We start from the raw sequence: 19,565 nt of genomic DNA on the forward strand, positions 1-19,565 counted from the left end.
TGACTTGTTGTGAGGTATCTTATCTTGTCAAAAACATTTACATATCTAGCCCTTCCTGTTGACAGAAGACCCTACGGATGACACACAAATGACTGTTTTGTTTGCAGTGCAGTGCTGTATTTTACCAGAGACAGCAGGTTGAGAAAGAGGTTGGAGTGTTTGCGTATCAAGTTGTAGGCTTGTGAGCAAAGGTCAACAAAAAGCTGGAAGCGACTAGTGGGTCTCTCGCCTCCGTTGATGACGTAAGCCATATCAGAGGTTAAGACAAACGGTGCACGGTCCCTGGAGAGGAGAAAGCATTATGACGTGATTAATAAAACCAAAGAAAACCACAAACTGTGCAGTCTTACATAGTGTAACTCCTCATTCACCTTTTAAAACTCCCAATCATTTGTGCGTGACCCAGGAACTTCCCAAAGTCTATGTGGAACATGTGGCCGGTGGAGCGCAACATGATGTTGTCGTTGTGACGGTCACAAATGCCTAAAATGTAAGTGGCCACACAGCATCCTGCGCAGGTGTAGATGAAATTCTCTGAGGCCTGATAAGAGAGGGTTTGGATTAAGTTACAAAGAAATAGTTCTACACACATGAAATTGATTCAACTAAAGTTGACATGTATGATGATCCAGTTTAAAAAATGTTTTAGATGTACCTTTTCATACTCATCCTCAGCAGGGTTATACTTGCGAAGCCACTCGGCAAGAGGTTTATCCTTGAAGGAGCCGGTAACTCCGTACTCCACCTGAATCTTCCTCAGCGTTTCAGAAGACGGTACCAACTCCACCATTCCTGTGCAACCAAAAACAAACGTGAAGTTACAATATAAGCAGAAGTCATGTACACAGTGCCAGAGTAAAATACTGTAAAAAGTCATTTCATGACTTATTGCACCAAATGGACATAAACTGGTTTTTCATGCCTATTTTCCACAAAAAAAACCCCTATAAGGTCAAATAAAAAAAAAAAAAAAGTTCTCTTTTTCCAAATGACATGAAACTTTGTACAGTTGTTCACACTTTCTAGATCTACAAATAAAACAAAAAATTGGAGTGATATCTTGTTTTTATGTTAGTGTAAAAAAAAAAGTCACACTCAAGGTCTTCGGGGTCTCCACAGACCCCAGGCAACAAAATGTAATTTTGTAACAAAATAATTGTTTTTAAAAAAAACAAATGTAATTTTACTCTGTTTATTAATGTTTTTACTTCATATTTGTGCAGTTTTTGGAGGATTTGTCATATCTTTTAAATTTATATAAATAAATAAATATTTTTTTTTATACAAAAACAGCTTATTATGTAAAATTCACTTTATAAAAGACCCACATTTCTAACTTTCATTCATGGGGATAACATGGATAATGTGACATGGTTTAGTGTAAGATTTTTTCCCATCTTTTGGAAAATGCTGTTTTAAAAGTAAAAAAAAATATCACTTTTACCAGTAGATGGCTGCAGAGCTCCACTATTTGCTATGTGCTATTTGACTGACGGAAAGACATCTTTTCACAAGTATTTTTCAGTTGGATTTATATCTAAATATTATGAAATCACAATTATGACAATAAAAGACAATAAATATTACTTTTTGTCAAAGTTTAGCATTTTTTTGTACTGAAAAAAATTAGTTTTTCAAAAATGTTGATTTTGAGGATGAATTTTGTCCAATTTCTAAGCGGGGTCTCATCATAATGTAACAATATTGAAAAACTGATTTTTTTCATTGCAAAAAATACTAAACTTTGACAAAAAGTAGCCTTTATTGTTATAATTGTGATTTCAGAATATTTAGATATGAATCCAACTGAAAAATACTTGTGAAAAGATGTCTTTCAGTCAGTCAAATAGCACATAGCAAATAGTGGAGCTCTGCAGCCATCTACTGGTAAAAGTGATATTTTTTTACTTTTATAACTGCATTTTCCAAAAGATGGGCAAAAATAATACACTAAACCATGTCAAATTATCCAGGTTATCCCATGAATGAAATTTAGAAATGCGGGTCTTTTATAAAGTGAATTTTACATAAAAAGCTGTTTTTGTATAAAAACCTATTTAAAAAAATATTTTTTAATTTATTTATATAAATTAAAAAAATATGATAAATCCTCCAAAAACTGCACAAACATGGAGTAAAAACATTAATAAAGAGAGTAAAATTACATTTGTTTAAAAAACAACAACAAAAAAAAAAAACTATTTTGTTACAAAATTGCATTTTGTTGCCTGGGGTCTGTGGAGACCCCGAAGACCCTAAGTGTACTTCCCAAACAAAGACCGCACAAGGGTTAAAGAAATTAATACTTGGTAAATGTGATGGTAAATATATTTATAATGTCACAAAGGATTTTCATTTAAATAATGTTGTTCTTTTGAACTTTCCATCAAAATCCTAAAAAATGTATCACAATTTCCACAAGAATATAAGCAGTTTTCAACATTTATAAAAAATGGTTTCTTGAGCACCAAATCATCATGTTAGAATGATTTCTGAAGGATCATGTGACACTGAAGAATGAAGTAATGGTGCTGAAAAATCAGCTTTGATCACAGGAATAAATTACATTTTAAAATATATTCAAGAGTCATTTTAAATTATAATAATTTTCAAAATATTACTGCATTATTGATCAAACAAATGCAGCTTTGGTAAAAATAAGAGACTTCTTTCAAAAACATTACCGACCCCAAACTTTTGAACTGTAAATCATCAAAAACAGAAAAGGAAAATTATATTATATTCTAGTTGGAAAACAGCTAAATAGATTTTAATTGTAAAATGGAACATACCTTTATCTTTACCAGTAGAGATGCATTTGAAGTTGACAATGCGCAGGTCCAGTCCCTCCTGCAGCCAGATCCGATCCATAATCCGAATCATCTGCAGCGCCAACATGTCCTGCCTCAGGTCTTCTCCAACCTAAATTACATTTAAGACAGATAAGCTATTTGGACATACCTGAAAACCAAGTTTCTCTAACTTTGTGCAGTAGATTTTGGTTATACTACTGATTCGACCACTAGAGGGCATATTCATGACCGAGACAAGGGTTTCAATACTGTTTCTTGTTGTGCGGCCCATTTTTAATGCCAAGACCAATTTCCATCAGTCATACATGTTTATAGTTTGAGTTCAACGTATGATCCTACCATTGCAATTGATATAAAAAGTAACCGACTGCTCTGTAACTACCAATGTCAAACCAATGTGATGTAAAACTATAACAAACTTTAGCAGCTATGCATTCTCACTATAAAAGCCCCATTACCATACACACACACACACCTTAAACATGACATTAATCTCATCTCCCAGTGGGTCTGCATTAACCAGTGCAATCTTCAGAGGTACAGCATTGGAATTGAAGAAGGAGCAGGCCTAGATTCAAAGGGAGGAAACAAAAGCAGCACCATGTTACAAAAGCACAACATTAGCCTCAGGGTTTTAGTTAGATTTACTGCTCCAACATGGCAACAAAGAGGGTCTTTGAAATGGGAGCAGCTCTGACTGGAGGAGAAAAGATGGAGTTCAGTGACATGGTTTATGCTTTGCTGACTGTGCAAATCGTTATATCTGAAACAGGAAGAGAGGGGGAGTGAGCACGGATGATAAGGAAGTGAATCACATGTGAACGCTTCCCAGCAAAACGGAACAAAACCTGGCATGTCATGAGAACTGAAGAAATCTGTTCCTTGGGTGTGTGGTTTTTGAGGCCTCGATAGAACTGCCTGAGCTGATAAACATTATTTAAACATTATTAATCAGTTTTGTTGTCATGATTTAAGCGCTCACCTTGATATTGAGTTCTTTTGCCACCAGACTGGGAGTAATAGGGAGTCGACAGCTGTTCTTTTGGAAGAAAGACTGTACCCTCTCAAGACCCTCCAGCAGCACCACCTATGAAGAACAAACATTGAGATTGAAAAATGAAGTAGTGTAAGACTGGATGTGGATTCTTCTGACTATACAATAGAAAATAAGCTCTGTGACCAACAAAAATGTAACGTTTTGTTCAACAAAATCTTCACAAATGAACACAATGCTTAGGAATTTTGAAGCCTAAATACAAACTGCTATACAAAAGTAAAAAGCTACGACTACAACCACACATCAATGTCACCACCATTAAGGGGATAGTTCACCCAAAAAGGAAAAACTGGTCAATTACACACCCTCATGTACTTCCAAACCCGTTAGTCTTGTGTTCATCTTCACACAAATGAAGATAATTTAAATTAAATTTGAGAGATTTTGGTTCCTCCATTGACAGCTACATAACTACCACTTTGTCACTTCAAAAAGTTCATAAAGAGATTGCAAAACTACTCCATATGAATTGAGCGGTTTAGTTCAAATTTTCTGAAGAGACTCGGTCGCTTTATATGATGAACAGATTGTATTTAGGCTTTTATTCACATATAAACATTAGCTATGTTTCGAATTTAACTTGTGTGCAAAATTGGAATATTGCATAAAACATTTGCGAATAAAGCACAGTTTCTATCCAGTGAGTTGAAGAGAATAAAATCATCACTCCTTGATAAACTAGTGCTAAATATCACTGAGAAAAGTAGGAGAAGTCACAGTAAAATAATTTCCGTATATAATGAATTACTTGCGCCTCAGAGCGTGCATCACCAGAAAAGCATTTTTGATGCTGTGCAACGAGATTGGTTGCTGGTTGCTCCAGTTATACCATCCTATCGCGCAAAGTCACATGACTTTTTTGATGTGCTTTGAGGAATTTATTCGGTAAATGCATTTCCGTCGAAGTTTATGCATGTTTTCTTATCGGATAAAAAATGTAAATGTTTTTATGCGCATTTTTAGAATTCATGCACATCTTGGCATTTCCATCCAGTGGAAAAAAATAGGTGGACGGAAACATATTGATCAGGTAACATAAATAGAAGCTCAACCGAACCTGCTTGACAGGCGAGAACAAACATCTTGCAGAAGTTCAAACATGCTGCGTAACATGGTTCTCGCACGTCAATCGAAAATGCTTGAGCTTCCGTTTACCACAACTGATGTGTGAGATGATGAATGTTTATATGTGAATAAAAGCCTAAATTAAATCTGTTCATCATATAAAACGATTGAGTCTCATTTGGACTAAACCGCTCAATTCATATGGATTAGTTTTACGATCTCTTAATGAACTTTTTGAAGCGTCAAAGTGGTAGTTGCGTAGACTGTCAATGGAGGGACAGAAAGCTCAGATTTCATTAAAAAGATCTTCATTTGTGTTTCGAAGATGAACAAAAGTCTTAGGGGTTTGGAACGAATAATTAAAGCTGCTGTCCGCGATTTTTGGCCCTCTAGCGGTTAATAAACAGAACTGCGGAGGAACATTCTAGCCGGAGCTACTTTTCTCCGTGTATGTCTATGGCGAGTCACGCAGTTACCGTGATAGTCTGCGGCGAGTCCTACCAGTCCGGTCTGAAATAGTCCAAATATAAACACTTATTATAAGTGTACCATAATGATTCAGGATAAGACAAAAACACGGTTTGGAAAATGGATTCATGTTGTATATTCTCATTATATAATTTTTGTAAAATTTTAACACAAAAAAAGTTGCGGACTGCAGCTTTAATGCCAGAATTTTCATTGCTGGGTGAATTAACCCTTTAAGTTTCCCAAAACTCTTTCAGTCTTTATTTAAAATCAACAAGTTGGAAAGTTTGAGCTTGCAAGAATGCTGTATAAATACAATAAGGCTGTAAAACTAGTGAGTAGATGAGTTTTCCTGTTCAATATGATGTTTAATCTCTGTAGTCACATTTAGCCAGTTGTTAGCAACTGTAAAAGCTTAAAATATTTTAAGAGTGCAGAATTACTGATGCTTTTAAATATCGTACAATAAAATGTGAAAACACATTGAGCTTGTGTTAATCACAGATCTAAAAAGATTTAAAAAAGGACAATGTAAGTACAAAAATGTTAACTCGTTTCTGGGTTTTAGGACTGATTCCTGCAGCATTCTATTTAGCAAACACAGACAAAGAAATCACATAAAATGTGTTTATGATAAAAGTCTAGTAATAAAGAGCCTTATTACAAGCTTTCCATCTGTATGTAAATCACTTGTTCACATGGGAGATATAAGATGAGGCACTATAGGACCAAAAGTATGTGGACACCCCCTTCTAATTAACGGTTTGGCAAGGCCTTTTAATCTCAGCGAAGACTAATCTTAATGCTGCAGCATACAATGACGCTCTTGAGAATTGTGCGTTTCCCGCTTTGTGGCAACACTTTGGGCAGGACCCTTTTCCGTTCCTACATGACAATACTCCAGAGCACAAAGCGAGACCCATAAAAAAATAATTTAATCATTGATTAGAACTTGACGGGCCTGTGCAAAACCCAGATCTGAACCCTCCTGAACACATTTGGAATGAATTTGAACATGAATGTGAGCCAGACAAATCAGTATCTAATCTCACTGATGCTTGTGTCTGAATGGTGCCAATTTTTTAAATGAAATGCTCAACAACACACATATTTATAGGTGTGGCGTTTGGGTTTCCATAGATTTTTCTATATAGTGTATCAGTACAATGTAAGATGATATCAATATTGGCTGGATGAGCGGGAGGGACCAAGGGTTCATCCAAATACATTCATTCAATGGTCCAATAATCTGATTCATTTCTTAAGAGAAAAATACTTTTTTTCCACAAAGTGTTTTGCAAGGACTAAAAGTCAAACAGGCTTTTGTTCAAACCCAAAACAAAACAAAACAAAACAAAACAAGAGACTCCTGGTAAAGTTATATAGCCTTTCCATTATTTTATGTTTATTCAGATCATGTTTTGAAGAGCGTTATTAAATTAGATTTTGGAACTAGTTGTTGAACAGTTTAGAAACTTCTGCACTTGTTTCCCAGAAGTCTTTGGTTTGAACTCATAGATTCCAATGGGTTATAAGAAAATACTGTAACTAAAATAAATGAGCACAAGATTCTGTTGCTGGCACAGATGTACACTACCGTTCAAAATCTGAAAGAAATGAATACTTTTATTCAGCAAAGATGCATTCAATTGATCAAAAGTGAGAGTAAAGACTTCTGCATTTTTGCAACAACAAAAAAACGACAACTTCTATTTAAAATAAATGCTTGTTCTTTCTATTCATCAAACAATCCTGAAAAAAAATGTATCATAGTTTTCACAAAAATATTAAGCAACTATTTACAGCATTGATAATAAGAAATGTTTCTTGAGCACCAAATCAGTATATTAGACCGATTTCTGAAGGATCATATGACATCACAGGAATATATTAAAGTAGTCAATAATTTTATCCCTTTTATTTATCTTTGATCACCAAAATGACATACAGTACAGTCCAAAAGTTTGGAACCACTAAGATTTTTAATGTTTTTAAAAGAAGTTTCGTCTGCTCACCAAGGCTGCATTTATTTAATTAAAAATACAGTAAAAAACAGTAATATTGTGAAATATTATTACAATTTAAAATAACTGTGTACTATTTAAATATATTTGACAAAGTAATTTATTCCTGTGATGCAAAGCTGAATTTTCAGCATCGTTACTCCAGTCTTCAGTGTCACATGATCCTTCAGAAATCATTCTAATATGCTGATCTGCTGCTCAATAAACATTTATGATTATTTTCAATGTTGAAAACAGTTGTGTACTTTTTTTTTCAGGATTCCTTGATGAATAGAAAGTTCAAAAGAACAGCATTTATCTGAAATACAAAGCTTCTGTAGCATTATACACTACCGTTCAAAAGTTTGGGGTCAGTAAGAATTTTTATTTTTATTTTTTTGGAAAGAAATTAAAGAAATGAATACTTTTATTCAGCAAGGATGCATTAAATCAATCAAAAGTGGCAGTAAAGACATTTATAATGTTAGAAAAGATTAGATTTCAGATAAAAACTGTTCTTTTGAACTTTCTATTCATCAAATAATCCTGAAAATATTGTACACAAATATTTTGCACAATTGTGCACATTAAATGTTTCTTTAGCAGCAGATCAGCATATTAGAATGATTTCTGAAGGATCATGTGACACTGAAGACTGGAGTAATGATGCTGAAAATTCAGCTTTGCTAACACAGGAATAAATTACTTTGTGAAATATATTCAAATAGAAAACAGTTATTTTAAAATTGTAATAATATTTCACAATATTACTGTTTTTTACTGTATTTTTAATTAAATAAATGTAGCCTTGGTGAGCAGATGAAACTTCTTTTGAAAACATTAAAAATCCAAACTAGTTAGTGGTTCCAAACTTTTGGACTGTACTGTATTTAAATGTTTTTTCCTGTGAAAAAAAAATCTTCATGCCTTAAAATAACTTGAATGTAACTATGTGTGAGATGATGAATGTTTACATGTGGAAAAAAGCCTAAATTAAATCTGTTAATCAAATAAAGTGATCGAGTCTCTTCAGAAAAATTGGACTAAACTGCTCAATTCATATAGATTAGTTTTACAATCTCTTTCTCTGCCTTCTAACAATCAGTATCCTTATAAACGCTTTGAACAACTCAGAACGTCAGTGGAGAACGGCATATAGTGCATCATAACATCATAATATACATCATATACCCGCCATATTGCTAAATCTGTACAATTTTCATATCAACAGAAAAATATACCTGGATAATCTGGCTTCTCTCGAGACTCCCCTGCTAGTTCACTGTTAATGATATGCTAAAACTCGCTGGCACATTGACGTGATTGGTTAAAAGGTAGTTTGTGATGTCAAAAACCAGCGATTTCAAACCGTGGGTTTGACACCGTCTTTTCACTGCAATTTTAAAGGTGCCGTAGAACGTCTTTTTAAAATATGTAATATAAGTCTAAGGTGTCCCCTGAATGTGTCTGTGAAGTTTCAGCTCAAAATACCCCATAGATTTTTTTTTTTATTAATTTTTTTAACTGCCTATTTTGGGGCATCATTAAATATGAGCCGATTTAGGCTGCGCTAGTGATAGTGCTAAAGCTAACATTACACACTGTTGGAGAGATTTATAAAGAATGAAGTTGTGTTTATGAATTATACAGACTGCAAGTGTTTAAAAATGAAAATAGCGACGGCTCTCTTGTCTCCGTGAATACAGTAAGAAACGATGGTAACTTTAACCACATTTAACAGTACATTAGCAACATGCTAACGAAACATTTAGAAAGACAATTTACAAATATCACTAAAAATATCATGATATCATGGATCATGTCAGTTATTATTGCTCCATCTGCCATTTTTCGCTATTGTCCTTGCTTGCTTACCTAGTCTGTTGATTCAGCTGTGCACAGATCCAGACGTTAATACTGGCTGCCCTTGTGTAATGCCTTGAACATGAGCTGGCATATGCAAATATTGGGGGCGTACATATTAATGATCCCGACGTAACAATCGGTGTTATGTTGAGATTCGCCTGTTCTTCGGAGGTCTTTTAAACAAATGAGATTTATATAAGAAGGAGGAAACAATGGTGTTTGAGACTCACTGTATGTCATTTCCATGTACTGAACTCTTGTTATTCAACTATGCCAAGGTAAATTCAATTTTTAATTCTAGGACACCTTTAAAGGAGAAAATCCTCAGCAATGGTGTTGACTTATAAATTTGCACATGGTTTGTCTTAAAAGCATATTAAAAACACCACATAGACATATAAACAACATTAAAAACTTGATTTTCACCACAGGGGTTCTTTAAATTAAAAAAAATATTAAAATAGATAAATAGATAGATATGAATGAATGAATGAATGAATGAATGAATGAATGAATGAATGAACAATATTTCTGTTTTTCCCTGTATTTTTAATCAAATGAATGCAGCCTTGGTGAGCATGAGACTTCTTTCAAAAACATTATAAAATCTTAACGACCCCAAACTTTTGAACAGTAGTGCAGACATATCTACGGAGAATGTAATATATGTGTAATAAATGTAAATAAAATCTTTAAATATAATATAAAGGATGTTACACTATTTTTTGGATGCATTTCATACAGTTTAAAAACGCAAAACATATTCTTCAATGTGGAGGGCTCCTAAGGCAGCCACAGCTTACCTGTCGGGTGGAGCTGCTCGCCTGCCGCACCTTTTCAGCCAGAGCACCCAGCAGCTGCACAAGCCTGGTCTGCTTCTCAAGCTCAGCCCTCAGTCCAGCCCCACACAGACACAGCAACACGCCCAGGATGCGGTCATAACGCTGACCAAACGCTGGGTCCTGCACGGCATCCCTCAGCAGCCTGAGGCCAAACAGACCAAAACGCCATCTCATTGGGTAACGTTAAAAAGCTTTGACTTAAATGTCTTTTAAAGGGGACCTATTATGCCCCTTTTCACAAGATGTAATATAAGTCTTTGGTGTCCCCAGAATGTGTTTGTGAAGTTTCAGCTCAAAATCCCCCACAGATCATTTATTATAAATTGTCAAATTTGCCCCTATTTGCGTGTGAGCAAAAACACACAGTTTTTGTGTTTGTCCCTTTAAATGCAAATGAGCTGCTGCTCCCGGCCCCCTTTCCAGAAGAGGGCGGAGCTTTAACAGCTCACACTTCAGTTGGACACTGATGGAGAGACTCAGGAAGAAATTACAACTTTTAGAATGAAACTGGACGTTTCTGAATGGTTAGTGGATAAATTTATGTAGTTGCTGTGGAGTGGATTCAACTCATCCACTAGCATGTGCCGTCATGTTCATCTTTTGTGCACAAAATAAATATTTTAATGAATTGAAAGCCCTTAAATGTATATAATCCTTTTCAAAAAGAACTTTACCAGTATAGATAATGGGCAATGTTGACATTTCCCAGAGCTCGAGACAGCAGAAATATCACCAAGGCATTGTTGAGGTGACACTCGAACTTCACTGCCTGCAAACAGAAACAGAAATCAGTGAAACTAAATTTTACTTACTGATTACCCTTGTGAAAAAGAAATGTTCTTAATTTTCAAAGCACTTTTAAAGTACTTTTTATGTTTTAATAATCTTTTGTCTTGCCTTATTTTGACGTGATGACTAACATACTAAAGCATATGTAAAGAATTTTAACTGATGTGTTAATCGATATAATTTTAAATGTACTAAATCATAACATAACTTCATCATTACAAATGTATAATGACAAATATTTAAATACATGACATATACATTTCAATAGGGATAACATTAAAGTATTTTTTACATTCAAGTAGATTCTTGTCAGTACAAGCAAGTAAATAAAGATATACTTAACCTCTACTTAAAGGATTATTCCACTTTTGAATAAAAGTTTCCTGATAATTTACTCACCCCCATGTCATTCAAGATGTTCATGTCTTTCTTTCTTCAGTTGAAAAGAAATTAAAGTTTTTGAGAAAAACATTCCAGGATTTTTCTCCATATAGTGGACTTCACTGGCCTCCAAAAGGTCAAAATGACAGTTTCAGTGCAGCTTCAAAGAGCTTTAAACGATACCAGACGATGAATAAGGGTCTTATCTAGAGAAATGATCGGTCATTTTTGAAAAAAATACAACTGTATATGCTTTATAAACACGAATTATCGCCTTGCACATGCTTCCGCTTTCCACATTCTTCAAAACGCTTACGCCGTATGTCCTACGCCTTCCCTATTCAACTTACAGAACAAACGCGGCACCAGTTTCGTTTTTTTCCGTAAGTTGAATAGGGAAGGCGTAGAGACATACGGCGTAAGCGTTTTGAAGAATACAGAAAGCGGAAGCACGTGCAAGGCGATAATTTGTGTTTATAAAGCATATACAGTTGTATTTTTTTTCGAAAATGACCGATCGTTTCGCTAGATAAGACTGGACTTCGCTAGATTCCTCGTCTGGTATTGTTTAAAGCCCTTTGAAGCTGCACTGAAACTAATTTTGACCTTCAACCGGATAGGAATATAATAAGGAGAAAAATCCTGGAATGTTTTCATCAAAAACCTTCATTTCTTTTTGACTGAAGAAAGAAAGACATGAACATCTTGGATGACATGGGGGTGAGTAAATTATCAGGACATTTTTATTTAAAAGTGGACTAATCCTTTAAGTGGGTCAAAGCACTCTCGTTAAACTAAATGTGTTTAATTTCAACTATAATACATTTTCATTCAACTTTAAATAACATGCAATTAAGTGCCCGAAAACATTACATTCAATTCGCACTTAAGTATATTATTTACTTAAGTACTTTCTTTTTAAGTATGGTAAAGTGTACATCTTTTCAAGAATATAGCCAAGAAAAAGCAGCAGAAAGCACTATGACAAGCTGTTTATAGAAGAAAAAGATACATGCATAAGTGTGTTTGTGTGTATGCGCACACCTGCACCAGCTGAGGGAGATAGTCAGCCAGCTCATCATCACTGCTGCTCTCGATCCAGCTCACAGCCACTTTTCTCACCTCTGTGTCAGCAAACCTGAATATAACACGCACAACATTAACCACATGCTCAGATCCCTCTCCATAACGGAACAGTAATAAAGCAAGTCATGAGACCAATAAAGTGGTCAAAAACCAACCCCAAAAAAAAAGATCATATGACAAAAGTGACACATTAAATGTGTCATATGCTTAAAATGAGATGTGCAATAAAGAAAGAGAGGGAACGTGGACTATAAAATGGAACGAGAGCTGAACAAATACATACTTTGATTCAAGGAGCTCCAGGGCCGAAACAGGCGACAGAGGGGGCCAGTGGTGCAGAAGCGAGTGGATCTCACCCATACTGCCCCAGTCCCAGCTGGGTGCACTGGCCAAGATTTTGGGCAGGCTGTATTCATAGTCCCGACAATAGTACCTCTGGTCCCAGAGCAGCTGCTTGTCTGCTCGCGACAGCCTGGTGGAAAAGAATGCTGGGTAATCTCAAAGCAGACAAAGTACTTCCTGTGGGCTTCAAACCAAGTCAAGAAGCAGACGCTCTAACCCGTTAATCCAAGAACCATAAAGTAAGAGTTAGTCCTGATCCAGAGATAAGAGGCACAGGAAACAAGTCACACCTCTTAAATGTGTCTGCAAATGGGCGGTCAAGCTGGGAGCCCTGCAGCTGTTGGCACTTGGTGGGCATTCAGAGAGACACACTTACAAATTGGGCATGGAGAGCTGCCCACCGTCTGAGGCTGAGCGTTGTGTGGCTGTCTTAAAGCTGACTGAGCTTTCTGTTCCACATCTGAGACATGCATTTTCAGCAGACCATACTAAACAACTCTCCTCATCAATGGAGAGTTAATCTCAAGTCACGGGCAGTTCGAGTCTGCTTTTACTGCAGGGAATTAAATTCACTGGTTATTTTATCTCTAAAAAGTGATTCATATGAAAAACAAAATGGTTGTTTATGTCTCCATTCTATGGCACATCAAGCCATTCATACGCTACCATTCAAACATTTGTGTTTGGTAAGATTTTTGGCTGCATTTAAAGGGGACCTACAGTATAATGCCCCTTTTCACAAGATGTAATATAAGTCTCTGGTGTCTCCAGAATGTGTCTGTGAAGTTTCAGCTCAAAATACCCCACAGATCATTTATTATAGCTTGTCAAATTTGCCCCATTTGGGTGTGAGCAAAAACACGCCGTTTTTGTGTGTGTCCCTTTAAATGCAAATGAGCTGCTGCTCCCCGCCCCCTCTTCTGGAAAGGGGGCGGGGAGCAGCAGCTCATTTGCATTTAAAGGGACACATTGTTGTTGAGCAACGCTTCAGTTGCTCAACAACAACAAAGCTGGAGAATCTCACGCAGCCAAAATGAGGATTGTCAGTAAGATGTCAATGTCTGCTTAAATAGAAGTTTTTTTATATTCAGAGAAGCTCAAAATCACTTCATTCTCAATTAAATTAAAACCCTTAAATAAGATAAGCAAGCTGAAGGAGATGCATATAATTGGAGTAACTAGGCGGAACAGATTCAATTACATTATGCTCTCAAAGACTCTTATTATCTTGCATATCTGAAACCATGTTCAGTTCATCTGCCTCTTAGGCTTATTATGAAGCTTCTGATGCTCAGGAAACACAAGCCACTGTGACTGCATCAAACGTTCTGATTAGGAATTTACCAAAAGCCAAAATCAAAGCCTATAACCTAAAACCTTACCATTACTCTTTTTGCAAGCACTGGTATTTCCTTCATGAAATGCAAATCTACTTTATTCCATGAGGTCTTTTTTGGATGCAAACGTACCCAAAAGCAGACGCTTGTGCACACAGCTTTTCTATCTCACTTCGATCGCCTGGATCAAGAGGCTCTAGGGACTGAGGGTCTGGACAGACGTTCTCCTGAGGACCAACATAGAGCACGTCCACCGCTGGACTGGGGAAATCAACCTGTGCATGGTCAGACAATGATATTAAAGTGTCAATCAATGTCAGTGAAGAGCAACTGACTCGAGATACACACAAAAAAAAAAAAAAAAGAGCAAATGAAAGAACCTGCAGTATGATCCTCTCGGTAGGACTCTTCCCCTTGCCTCCAGCTCCTGGCTGAAGGGCTTGAGGAAACGTCCACAAACTCAGCAGCTTACTACCTCTTGACAGCACCCTGAGACACAATAAAACTAAGTCTTACTCTCAAAGCCAACACTCCAAAATTGTAATTTATTTTACTTTCATTGAAGTCTCAAACCCATCAACGGAGCACAGGCATCCCAACATACAATTTTTATGTTGTGCTGTCATACACAAATTGCCATATTTACAAGAATTTTGTTTTGTTTTGTTTTTTTTTGGTCAAACTCATAATCAGTGTTGGGGAAAGATACTTTTAAAAAGTAACACATTACATTGCGTTACTCCCTAAAAAAGTAACTAATTGTGTCAGTTACTTTTGATGGAAAGTAATGCATTACATTACTTTTGCGTTACTTTTTCTCATCTGGGCTAGGCTGTTTGTTTTTATAACAACAGAAAAGTTCTATTTTTGGTGAATGTAAAGGCCTTTTCACACCAAAAGTCAAATCAATAAATCTCAGGCTGTAGGAAATGCAAATTCATGCCTGTACAGTAGAGGGCGCAGTTCAAACAAACAAGCCTTTCAGCTGTGCTGACATTCTGGAATACAGAAGAATAGGACACAGGAGAAGTAAATGCTCACATTTAGTCTAGAACTAGTCTAGAATAAATATCATGTTTACACAGCGCACACAACGCCACATTTCACTCAACATGGGGACAGGAGAGCTGTCAGTCAATAAATGGAAAAACAAAGTAACTTGTGGTACTTATTTGAAAAAGTAACAAATATTTTATTGTAAATTTAAATGTAATGCATTACTTTACTAGTTACTTGATCTGATTATGGAACTCACTTGCGTTACCCCAACACTGCTCGTAATTAAAATTTTTATTAAATTCATAATTTTATGAAAGCTTCAGTTTCTTCCACTTTGTGGGAGATTATGAGCATTGAATAACTGAAATTAATATTTTATTTATTTATTACTTACTGGGAAAAGAAATACAAATAAATTGGCATATCCACCTAAACAAATATGAACAACATACAATATACTCTCAAAGGTCAATCTAATTCATATGAGGTACTGTTTATGACTTGCCTCCTGAAATCAAACAGAGGCATGGACACTTTTCCCAAAAGCTCTGGACCCTTCCGTTGCTTGTTGGAATCCGGCGAGTTATTTGCGTTCTGGTTGAGGACCCCATAGAGAGACAGACTCAACATGGCCTCCAGTGGTAAGAGCGCCACCGAAATAGGGAAGTTTATCCTAAAGAAACAGGGGAAGTCGTCACCAACAGAAGAAACTGGCAGCAACCCTGCCGATTTCTCTCTAATTCTAAAAATTGCAGGAAGTAACGTGCCAGCATGTTTAAGGGGCATTAACACTTACAATTCGTCCCATTTGATGTGGTAGAAGAAGCTCTTGTACGTTCCCACTTTTTTGGACTGGACAGGCTTGAAGAGATTCCTGTTGTTGTGGGTCAGGGCACACATCAGGTAGTATTTTTCAAAACTGGAAAACAGGAAGGACAAATTACTCTACGGCACGGAAAGGGAAGAAAACATTGGCCTGTATTCGTCAATTGAAAACCGCATGATTTGACTGAATATGATGTAAATAATCAAAACGTGAACACTACTATTGTTTGAAAACTAATTTATAACCTTTTTTGTTTGCAATTTACACACAAATGGTTTGTATATATTCATTCAAATACTTGTTTGAAATATCTTTCAAATGATGGCAGAGTGCCTCAGTGTTTTTAACACAGCCAATCAAAGTTCAAACATTTTTAGGGTTACAGATGGAGATGGCACAAGGATACATATTTTGAATCTCTTTTGGTGTGGTCTGGGAAATATTTCATGCTGCTAAAAATAGGCTCCGTGATGAAGCACTGTGCTAGAGAGTATCCTCTGGGGGGGGGAAAAAATCAGCAACAAATAAAATTCCCCCTCAAGAGAACTGGATCAAAATACAGAACAGAGTGATGCAGAACTTTGACCCTCTTCTGCCTCCAAACACACCACACCCCTGTCGCTCTGTCCAGCTCTGCCTGCTCACACTGTTCTGTATGGAAATCACTAGTCATGTCTATTTCGGCCATGACAGATAAGTGCTGCTGGCGGAGTGGAGATAAATAAACGAGCTAGAGATAAAGCAAGCTACGCAGTAAGGCGTAGAACGGTTTAATTCACTTCCACCTCCAAAGACTTCTACAAACTAGTATTCGACTATGAAAGACTAAGTATTGTTATTACTATTGTTATTACTATTGTTATCAGTGATGAAAACAGTTGTGCTGATTAATATTTTGTGGAAACTGATTTTCTTATGAATAGAAAGTTGAAAGGAACAGCATTTATTTGAAATAGAAATCTTCTTTTGTAAAATTATAAAATGACTTTACCATCACTTTTGATTAATTTAACACTTCATTGCTGAATAAAAGTATTAATTCTTTAAAAAATTTAAAGTTATAATTTTTTGTGAATCAACAAAAATTTAAATCACCATTTTAAGCCGTTTAGGAACAAATGCATAAAAATATCAAAATATATACTGAATGTCAAAAGAAGTAAAAATATTTAGCTGTACTGCACAGCTCTAGTAAGAGGAGATCATCATGGCAGTCAGAATATTCATTATCAGAACACACAATCCTCATTCCTTGCATAATTTTTTATATGTGGCCTTAAGTAAAAGCATGCTGAATAAAGTTATTTGCAGTGGATGGGAATAATGCGAATCTAAGTTCTCCAAGTTGGGTTAAACGTTAAATGGTCTAGATATAATTTACTGAGGTTGATTGCTCCAAGAGAACACAGACCCAAAATTACTCAAATTATCTAGGAGGAAATAACAGTGTAATGAATATGGACTAAGGCAGTGCTTTGAAAGTAGTAGAGAAGTTTACCTTGGCTGTGAGTTTGTTATACAGAGTCATTATCAGTCTGAACTGAATTAAACAGCGTTTAGTGCTTATTTAGACTGTGAGGCTGAATGTGCCAAAACAGAAAGAGTAAATGGATTTCACTTGAAATCCATTTGTTTGTATTATTAAAGTATCAGTTAATATTTAGACCAGGTTCAGACTAAAAAGGACAGAGTGCTTACCTGCTGACCCAGGTAGCAGGAATGCCATGAACAGCAAACAGAGTGAACTGCAGGTGCTCTGTGGTGCCCGAGGCCTCTTTGCTGTCCCTGCCGTCCTCCGTGTGCTCTTCCATCGTGCAACCAGGAGTAGTTGGGCAGAAAGACTGGAGATAGAGCTTGGTGAGCTCATAAACAGCGTCTGTGAGCGATGTTAAACTCTCCTCCACTGGGCTTTTGCAACCTGCAGGATCATAAGCACATCCTACATTTTTTTATTCATTTTTTGAAATCCACATTCATGTAAATAACAGTTTGTTAAAGAGGAAAAGCATTGTTTTGCTTCCCAAATGGAAGTCTGGAAGTTCCAAAAATAATGTTTTCTGGTTTTAGCATTCACAGCCTTAAAGGATTAGTTCACTTTAGAATTAAAATTTCCTGATAATTTACTCACCCCCATGTCATCCAAGATGTTAATGTCTTTCTTTCTTCAGTCGAAAAGAAATTAAGGTTTTTGAGGAAAACATTCCAGGATTTTTCTCCATATAGTGGACTTCAACAGGGTTCAACGGGTTAATGGTCCGAATTGCAGTTTCAATGCATCTTCAAAGGGCTCTACATGATCCCAGACAAGGAATAAGGGTCTTATCTAGCGAAACAAGCAGTAATTTTCTAAAAAAAAATAAAAAAAATAAAAATGTATATACTTTTTAACCACAAATGCTCATCATGCACTAGCTCTGCGATGCGCCACGCATTACGTAATCATGTTGGAAAGGTCATGCGTAGTCCACTATATGGAGAAAAATCCTGAAATGTTTTCCTCAAAAACCTTAATTTCTTTTCGCCAGAAGAAAGAAAGACCAACATTTTGGATGACATGGGGGTGAGTAAATTATCAGGAAATTTTAATTCTGAAGTGAACTAATACTTTGAAGGTAAAGTATGTAATTCACATTGAAGTGCAAAAATAATGACAATTTTCAAACTGGTTTCTCTCCCTGTGTACCATTAGTCAAACAAAAAGATCACATCTCAAATTTACGTTATTGGTTGAGTCAATGTTGCGGCACTAAGCTGGTCAGAACACTCAAACAGAACAAAGTTTAATAATAATAATAATAATAATAATATAAGATGGTTGAATTTGGATTCGTAAGTGGATTGAATCATGAGAAATAAAACAACAGAACAAAGTTAGCACCTAGTCATAGTGTTTACTCTTTTCAATAATAATTAATAGCCAAAAGAGTTTAATTGTAGATGACTGCATATTAGGACAAAAAAATTTAATATTGAAAATATTACACACTTAACCTTTTAAAAGAAGGACATTGAGATGTTTTAGGAGCTGAGCTTACCATTAGCTGAACCTGCAGAAGCTGAACCTGTGGCACCAGCCTGCAAAACAGTTTTGAAACATGTATATTCAAACAGAAAGAAAAAAAATATATATAAATAAGGACTAAAAATTGTGCTTTAGACTAGGGATGCACAATATCAGCTATTGATTTTTTTTTTTTTTTTTTAAATAACTGTATTAGTGGGTATTGGGAAAAATAAAATAAAATAAATGCACACTAATAATTGAATTAAACACTATTAGATGCAATCTTTAGTAGATCTCAAAATGAATATGAAAAATGGATATTGATTATTATTATTTTCTGATGCCTAAATTTACTTTCACCTTTTAAAAACAACTGATTTTAGTCTTTAGTGTTTTTATTTTATTTTTACACTGATCAACAATCGGTTATTTGTCATAAAATGAAAAAAGTTACATAGCTACAATTTTAATTTTGTGCATCGCTACTTTAGCTTCTCTGACCTCTGGGGAACGTGTTCTAGGAAGGTTGACAGAGCGTTTGAGCCTCTTGACGGCATCAGTGATGGCTGGTGTCTCAACTTCATCCAGAGCACAGCAGAGATTCTTAACTGACTGAACCACACTGTCCACTGTTTTATACTGAGTGCTCTAGTGAGAGAAACAGAAACAGAGTGAGAGATCGAAAGA

The 19,565-nt window shown here is 35.8% G+C and overlaps 1 protein-coding gene across 2 annotated transcripts in view; it reads right to left on the bottom strand.

Annotated features, from left to right (window-relative positions):
• Nucleotides 1-19,565, bottom strand: part of pik3c2a (phosphatidylinositol-4-phosphate 3-kinase, catalytic subunit type 2 alpha) — a 48,277-nt gene that overhangs the window by 6,128 nt on the left and 22,584 nt on the right. Inside the window, exons 9-25 of one of the 2 annotated variants that reach the window (XM_048167930.1) lie at nucleotides 19,380-19,526; nucleotides 18,910-18,949; nucleotides 17,573-17,792; nucleotides 15,845-15,967; nucleotides 15,554-15,721; nucleotides 14,430-14,538; nucleotides 14,182-14,324; nucleotides 12,654-12,842; nucleotides 12,329-12,422; nucleotides 10,789-10,883; nucleotides 10,076-10,256; nucleotides 3,796-3,900; nucleotides 3,289-3,381; nucleotides 2,793-2,922; nucleotides 656-792; nucleotides 372-541; nucleotides 126-282 (exon numbers count right to left, since the gene is read on the bottom strand). In XM_048167930.1, the coding sequence (XP_048023887.1) occupies nucleotides 126-282; nucleotides 372-541; nucleotides 656-792; nucleotides 2,793-2,922; nucleotides 3,289-3,381; nucleotides 3,796-3,900; nucleotides 10,076-10,256; nucleotides 10,789-10,883; nucleotides 12,329-12,422; nucleotides 12,654-12,842; nucleotides 14,182-14,324; nucleotides 14,430-14,538; nucleotides 15,554-15,721; nucleotides 15,845-15,967; nucleotides 17,573-17,792; nucleotides 18,910-18,949; nucleotides 19,380-19,526 (2,301 nt within the window). Of the gene's footprint in view, nucleotides 1-125; nucleotides 283-371; nucleotides 542-655; nucleotides 793-2,792; nucleotides 2,923-3,288; nucleotides 3,382-3,795; nucleotides 3,901-10,075; nucleotides 10,257-10,788; nucleotides 10,884-12,328; nucleotides 12,423-12,653; nucleotides 12,843-14,181; nucleotides 14,325-14,429; nucleotides 14,539-15,553; nucleotides 15,722-15,844; nucleotides 15,968-17,572; nucleotides 17,814-18,909; nucleotides 18,950-19,379; nucleotides 19,527-19,565 lie in introns of both variants that reach the window. The other variant, XM_048167929.1, reaches the window with a different exon arrangement.

The sequence above is a fragment of the Megalobrama amblycephala genome, linkage group LG19 (genome assembly GCF_018812025.1).
Source record: "Megalobrama amblycephala isolate DHTTF-2021 linkage group LG19, ASM1881202v1, whole genome shotgun sequence".
NCBI classification, from domain to species: Eukaryota; Metazoa; Chordata; class Actinopteri; order Cypriniformes; family Xenocyprididae; genus Megalobrama; species Megalobrama amblycephala.